At 45.8% G+C, this 7876-nt stretch overlaps 1 protein-coding gene across 11 annotated transcripts in view; it reads right to left on the reverse strand.

The window, feature by feature from the left end:
* The window catches only part of TNIK (TRAF2 and NCK interacting kinase), a 405472-nt gene extending 397633 nt beyond the window's left edge, over nt 1-7839 (reverse strand). For 10 of the 11 annotated variants that reach the window (XM_086394188.1, XM_086394149.1, XM_086394139.1 and 7 more), the window contains exon 1: nt 7347-7839. In XM_086394188.1, coding sequence (XP_086250314.1) covers nt 7347-7403 — 57 coding nt within the window. In that variant the 5' untranslated portion in view covers nt 7404-7839. The remainder of the gene's footprint in view (nt 1-7346) is intronic. The other variant, XM_086394160.1, reaches the window with a different exon arrangement.
* Nucleotides 7840-7876: the final 37 nt, after the last annotated feature.

Here is a 7876-nt window from a genome sequence, read left to right on the forward strand (position 1 = left end):
CATTCAAAAAACTAAGATCATGGCATCCGGTCCCATCACTTCATGGCAAATAGACGGGGGGAAAGCGGGGACAGTGAGAGACTATTTTCTTGGGCTCCAAAATCACTGCAGATGGTGACTACAGCCATGAAATTAAAAGATACTTGCTCTTTGGATGAAAAGCTATGACCAACCTAGACAGCATATTAAAAAGCAGAGACATTACTTTGCCAACAAAGGTCCATCTAGTCAAAGATATGATTTTTCCAGTAGTCATGTATGGTTGTGAGAGTTGGACTATAAAGAATGCTGAGCACTAAAGAATTGATGCTTTTGAACTGTGGTGTTGGTGAACACTCTTGAGAGTCCCTGGGACAGCAAGGAGATCAAACCAGTTCATCCTAAAGGAAATCAGTCCTGAATATTCATTGGAAGGACTGATGCTGAAGCTGAAGCTCTAATACTTTGGCCACCTGATGCGAAGAACTGACTCATTGGAAAAGACCCTGATTCTGGGAAAGACTGAAAGCAGAAGGTGATGACAGAGGATGAGATGGTTGGATGGCATCACTGACCTGTTGGACATGAGTTTGAGCAAGCTCCAGGAGTTAATGATGGACAGGGAAGCCTGGCGTACTGCAGTCCATGGGGTCACAAAGAGTCAGACACGACTGAGCAACTGAACTGAAAATCACTGCAGACAGTGACTGCAGCCATGAAATCAAAAGATGCTTGCTTCTTGGAAGGAAAGCTATGACCTAGACAGAGTATTAATAAGCAGAGACATCACTTTGCTGACAAAGGTCTGTAGAGTCACAGTTATGGTTTTTCCAGTAGTCATGTACAGATGTGAGAGTTGAACCATAAAGATGGCTGAGTGCCAAAGAATTGATGCTTTTGAATTGTAGTGCTGGAGAAGACTTTTGAGAGTTCCCTGGACAGCAAGATCAGACCAGTCAATCCTAAAGGAAATCAACCCTGAATATTCACTGAAAGAACTGATGCTGAAGCTGAAGTTTCATACTTTGGTCACCTGATGCAAAGAGCCAACTTACTGGAAAAGACGCCAATGCTAGGAAAGATTGAGGGCAGGAAGAAAAGGGGGCAACAGAGGATGAGATGGTTGGATAGCATCATCAACTCAAGGGATATGAGTTTGACCATGCTCCTGGAGATAGTGAAGGGACAAGGAAGCCTAATGTGCTGCATCCCATAGGGTTGCAAAGAGTCAAACATGACTTAGTGACAAAACAACAAACAACAAGCCCCTAAAGAGCATCCATGGGGAGAAGGAAGCTATGCCCTGTAGCAGGTGAAAAGGAATGGTTGTTAAACTGAGGGGCATGGTAAAGTGCCCAGTTGAATTTTAACTGGTCTTGATGTAAAGAGTTTAGTCTTTGGTCTGTAGACTGTGAGGAGTCAGGGAAGGCCACGAATAAAAAATACTCAGTCTGAAACTGTGCTTTTAGGAAGACTAACATGGCTACAGTGTACAAAGGAGACTAGCCAGGAGAGGGCTGGTGGTAAAGACAAGAGTGCTGCCTAGGAGAGAGGAACTGCAGCAGGAGTACTGGAGACAAGAGGACCCATGCAATAGATATTAAGGAAAGATTTTTAAGGTTGGGGTAAAATAAAACATGTTTTGAGAATTTCCAGGCACCCCCTTGAGACAAGTGGAGACAGCCTGGGTATGCAAAAAAAAAAAAAAAAAGTGGTTAGAGAATCATCTTTCTCTATAGGGAAATAAGCTTCCAACCAGAAGGGAAGAAATTATAAGCGGAATTCATCCAACATTTTCTATTTAAGTCTTCCCTCTCTCTCCACTAGGAACCTTATATTTATATGTGCAGAATAACATCTCATTCAAAAATATCACCCAGATTTTCTTGGAATTCTCAGCACACTGTTAGTTCAGGCCCTGTTCGCACAGAGCTACTTTCCCCACAGAAATGGAAAAACCTATCTGACGTGAAAGCATCTTTCAGACACAGGACATCCCATATTCTATGAGACACAGAGACTCAGCATGATTCTGTCAAGCTGGACATAGACGCCATTATTCGATCACAGTAGCTCAAAACTGGGTGAGTCTTAGAAACATTATCACTGAAAGAAGGAATGGTGTAGAACAAGAAGGGCAAAGAAAATTAACTGCAGGCCAGAAAGAAGAAAGGGCCAATGGGCAAGACTCAAAATTATGAGGTATCAAAGAGCCCTACAGATAAGGGGGGAAATATGATCTACCCATGAAGGAAGAGTGTTGGGTATTCTTTCAACAACAAAATGTTTCATAACCTCCTAACCCGCTAATTAGGCAAACAGCAAGCCATGACTTACATTAGGTTTTGTACAAAGATTACTCTAGCTAATAATGGACACTGAAAATGGTTATACATATTTCTCTGATGTTCTGATAACTACCAATACACCCTACTTTATTATGAGGCAATGTCATGGCAAAGAAAACACCTGTTTAATACCACAGTACATGTATCTAATTTAAAAACTGTTATGCTACTATCATTTTAAGATACTGTTACCAATTCATGCAACTTTACTAAATTCTCATTTAAGACCAAATGTAAATAAATACTCTGGGATAATGAATTACCAATGGTCAAGATTTCTCTGACCAAAAGGATTTAGATACTGGATTAGTGCTGTATCATTTCAGGCACAGTCTCCCTCCCCCACCCCACCCACACACAAACTTTGAAAAGGCACAAGCACAATAAATATGTTTTTATTTGAAAAATGTTTAATCCATAAAGAGGAGAAAAAAATTTTTTTAAAGAAAAGCTTTTAATGAAAGATGCTGATACTTGCTACTGGTTTAGAAATATACCAATCTCCAAAAGCTTCTGGGCTGAAGTCACCTGGAGCAAAGGTCAACCCAGGCCATCAGGGGATCGGATATAGGCCATGAGAGGTCAATATAAGGCCATACTAGTACATTAAAAGGAAAAAGAACTCTCAAAATTCCCATATCTTTTTCTCAGGATCCCTATTACATACAATCATTGGGATCAAATGCTGGTGGAATCAAGTTTCCCATAAAATTCTATGTAATCATGGAATAGCATATTTGCGTAATGCTTTACAGTTTTCAAAGCACTGCCATAAATACTTTATTGATGAAACCGGTGTATGAGGAAGGCAAGCAGTTGTGATCATTCTCATTTTTAGTTAATTATGGATAAAGGACTCATCTAACATCACAGAATTCAGTAAGACATGGGCATAGAACCCAGCGCTCAGTCCACTTCACTCACTCACTCATTCATGCATTTATTCAACTAATTGGGACTATGGATTTTGAAACAAACAAAACCTAGCCTCTGGCCCCACGGAGTGTACAGTTTAGTGACCAGGTAGAAAGAAAACCCTATATGGTTTATAACACAAGTGCAAAAAGTATAGCAGGAAGAATGCATGCAAGTCTTCCAGATGAGGACAATTCTTAAATCTAGGTTTCGATGGAGAAAGAAATAGCTAGGCCTAGAAGGGAATGAGGGGTAAAGGGAGAAAGACAAGCAGAGGTCATCCAATTCTGTTCAAAGAGAAAAGTGAGTGCGAGTCCTGGCAGAAACTTAAGAGTATGAAGTCAGCAAAGACCAATCTTGGCCTTGACTGCCTTACTCTGTGGGCCAAGCTAAGGACGGCCAACGTGCTCAGATTCAGATATATGCTAATCTCCAAAAAGCTTTCTGGGCTGACCTCACCTCCTATGTAATAAAGCATACTGGTTCACATTTCATTTCTTTTAATACTGTCATATCTTGAAGGAAGAATGACTCAAGCCTTGCATTTGAATGATTGTTTTTTGTTGCCTATGTATGTATACACACATTTCATACACCCACATGGATCATTTATATCTGTAATACTATACAGAATATAAGTATCCACATACATTATACAAAACATACATAAAACCCTATAAACCTTGCACACAGAGACATTTGAATAATGTGTATTTCTAGACTGACCCCAAGAGATACGTTTAGATGGAAAAGGGTTACGGAGACAACCATCTGTCCTAGATGATTCAGTCATTTGCCTGCTGAGGAGAAACTGAAGGGAGGTTGGGCAAGATGAATTCCAAAGATACCTTAGGGCTCCATGGTTTAATGTTTTATGAACTTATCTGCATGAAGCAGTTTCTCTAATTTTGATAAATAAAATCCCATGACCCTGGTGAAATAATCTCTCTCTGCCTCTCAGCAGAAAGTGTAGCCACAGACAGTGTGACCTATAGAAAAGAGCATTGAATGAGAAGTCAGGGAACCTAAATCCTCCCCAAACCATCCTTCTCCACCCCCACTCACTACACCTCCAAACAGGAAGGGGGCTGTATGACCTTGGGCAATGGACTTCACCTCTCAAGGCTTCAGCTTCCAGAGCATTAAATGAAAGGCGTGGTTAGGTGTTCCACAGTTCTCTTCCAGCTCTAAATCTGTGAAGCCATTCCCTTCCCTCAAGACTTAGCTTATCTTTAGAGCTCTAAAAATCAGGACTAATAAAACTGGATTCAGATCACCTCTTTTCTAACCATCCTCTCTTTTCTGACTTCTTAAACCATCCAAATCTTGCATAATTTAAGTCATCAAGGCTGTCGCTTGGTGCTCTGGTCTAAATTTGCATTGTTGCTATTTGGGGAAAATTTAGACTGGGTCCAATCTGGGATCACTGACTGAGAACAATAAAGGCTTCTCCAGACAGGATCTGCTTTTAATGCATTGAGCGCAGAGTTTACAAAAAGGGCACTGATTGTGTACATTAAAGAGCCACCAAAACAGCAAGAGACTGGTGAGGCTGCAGCAAATTCTCCTAGATGCCACTGACCTTGGCTGCATTTCAGGGGTCAGGCATTCCCCAGGAAGTTCTCAGCAGGCAGGCCTTCCTGAGGATTTAGGAACAAATGAGACCTCTCATCTATACATGAGCCCATCTCTCCTTATCTAGGAAGACAGAAAAAGATGGTCTGGCCTCTGATTTGAGATTACCTCTGTAGCCTCTGGACTCAACTCTGGATCTGCCCAGCTCACCTACCACCAGACCTCCAGAATGCAATTGTCCCCACATCTACATTTAAATCCTCCAGCCAGCAGTTCCCCATCTTCTGAACGAGCTGGAAGCTGGAGCCCTCTCTCTTTCCACACCTCCTGCAGGCAGAGACACAGTGTCAAAGCACTGAAGCCCAAGCCAGGAAGAGAAATTTCAGTGAATTGTGAGAAATATCTTTTCTTAATAGTGATCTAAGGAGCACAGGTCTCCCATGTGTGAATCACACTCCATGTCGGCCGTGAGCAAGGTGAGCCCTTGTGGTTGCTCCTAAGCCTGCGAGCTCTGTGCCTGGCATCTGAGAAAACCTTCCCCAGGAAAAAGCCCACAAGAAACACCTCTAGATCAAGTCCAACTTAAAATCACATCACAGCGCTATCCGTTAGAGAAGCCGATGCTGAGATTCCGGCTCAGGGAAATCTCAAGTCTTGCCCATTGTTCATACTCCCCCTCCCCATCCCCTCCCCTGCTTTGCCACTCTCCTCTACCCAGAAGTCTGGGCCATCCATCCACCTGATTAACCCGCTGGCAGCAACTCCCAGCGCAGAAAGTAGGGCAAATGAACACACAGTCTATAAAGCAGGAAGCCACACACTTGGCCAAAGCACCCACCCTGTTACCCAACCCCCACCCCTACCCCAGCTGCCCAGGGGGCCACGGGTTCTCACTGTGGCATTTCAGTGCCAGGGAAATAGACAGCTTACTGTAATAACGCATGAATGAGCTTTTGCTACCCAACTATCAAAAAAAAAAGCCATTTCCAATGGCATCTCTGTTTCTTCTCAGCCCCTTGACTGCCTCGAAGAAACCTCACCTCTGAGATGGAAGGATTAAGAAAAGGAGAGGGAGTTAAAAAGAGGGGGGTAAGCAGAGACGGAGAATTAACGAGACTAAATAAAAAGTACCACTTTGACCATAAAGGTAGTTCTTAAAAATAACCGTGGAGAAGGAGGCAATGTCAAGGAAAGTACGGAAGATTCAAGTACATAATCCCAAGATTTAGCATCCATCTAACAATGTACTCCTCAGGAGGGCGTGTGAACTTACAAGCTTCACCCCTTCTGTGTCTGTGTTCAGAGCCACCATCAGTTCCGTCTCACCGACCCTCCTTGCCTCAAGTATATACAATCGCTTTTTTTGGTGGGGCGCGGCGGGGGGGGGGAGGTCAAGAGAGGAAAAAGCCCTTTTAAGATGGGTAGACAATCCTTCTCAGACCCCCGGTGCCGCTGCCACCCCCACCCCTCACCCCCTTCCCGGCAGGCAGCATCTAATTAATATGGCAAGAAAGCTCAGCCCCCTTCCCCGAAGGAGTGTGCTGGGATTGGGGGGTGGGGGTGGGGAGGCATCGAGGCGGTACTGGGATTCCTGGTATTCCGATCCCAAAACAACAGCAAAATGGATTCTCTATCAGTGATGTCTTAGTCAATACAATGAAACGGCGTCTGAGGCAATTCACGTGAGGGTAAATTAAACCAGGGGGGCTCGGGGCGGAGGGGGGAGGGGAGGCGCGGTGCTTTACAAAGGACTGACCACAGACACAAACACACACACACACACACACACACACTCCCCCAGGAGTTCCGGTCTGATTGGGGAAAAGCAGAGCACAAACACATCCCTTTCACCTGCTTAAGTTCATCCATAAAACTGAAATGTCACAGCCACAAAGTCAGAAAGCACAGGCAGGGCTGAGTTAAAACCATAAATAAAGGTGAGTGGCAGACCGGCATTTCAGAGAGCGCTGAGAGGGAGTCCGGGCGCGAATAGCTGAAAAGGGGGAAGGGGAGGCAGTTGCCATCTACAAGACTGGCACAGCAAGAGCTGCCCCCGTAGAGCGGCAGGTTCGGCTTCGTGGAGCCAGCCAGGCTCACAATGTCCTCTTGCAGGCTGATGGAAAACGTGAGGCGCCAGTGCCTTTATTCACGCTGTTGTTATTCTTTTTACAGAAAAGGACAGTGGGGTCTAGAGCCTTGGCACCGGGGCTTATGCACACACACACACTCACACACTCGAGCCTTTCATTTAATGCTCTTACACCGGTCTAAGATGAAACTGGCATAAGCTCTAAGGGTTTTCGGGGGGAGGTCTGGCTCCCACCAAAGGAGGACACGTACCGCACAACCTCTGCGGTGGGGGCTAAGCCTAGAACACCTCGGCAGCCCTTGAATCAACACGAGAATCCAGGTTCCCTCGCGTGGCATTCGCCTGTCTCTGCCCACCAGCCCCAGCCCCAGTCCACGCACCGAGCCCACTCACTCTGACCCAAAACACTGGAAAGAAATCAGAAAGCATGTTCCGCTCACCCTCAAAGCAGAGAGATCTATTTCATCCAAGCTGCGAGCCGGGGAGTCGCTCGCCATGTCGACTTCTTCGCGGGAGAGATGGACCAAAACCACCCCGAAGCTATTCCCTTGGAAATTCCACCTTGGTCTATTTCACTCGCGTCCTCATGCGGCTGTCGCGCCAGAGGCCCGGGGCCCAGCCTCCTCCGCCCACCCCGGCTCCCACAGCGCCAGATCGAGATCCTCCGAGCGTCGGTCCTCCGGGTCCGGGAGCCCAACCTGAGCGGATCTCCAAGCCCTGGAGCCGCGGTGCGTGTGGGCTGCGCGCCCTGATCGGCTAAGGGCGCTGGGGCTGCGTGGGTGTATTTAAATGGGACATGCTTCTTTGCTTGTGCGTGGATGGCGGCTGCATTGGCTGTTATAATGAGACACATCAACTCCTCCACTCAGCTGGGGGGTGGGGGTGGAGAACCACACAGAACTGTCTATCACCGCTTCCTGGGAGGAGTAAAGCGAGGTGGGGGGGGCGGGGGGAGGAAAGGCAGAGGAGG

Source organism: Bos grunniens, chromosome 1 (genome assembly GCF_055505025.1).
Source record: "Bos grunniens cultivar Pamir isolate PY7600 chromosome 1, Bosgru_T2T1.0, whole genome shotgun sequence".
Classification (NCBI taxonomy): Eukaryota; Metazoa; Chordata; class Mammalia; order Artiodactyla; family Bovidae; genus Bos; species Bos grunniens.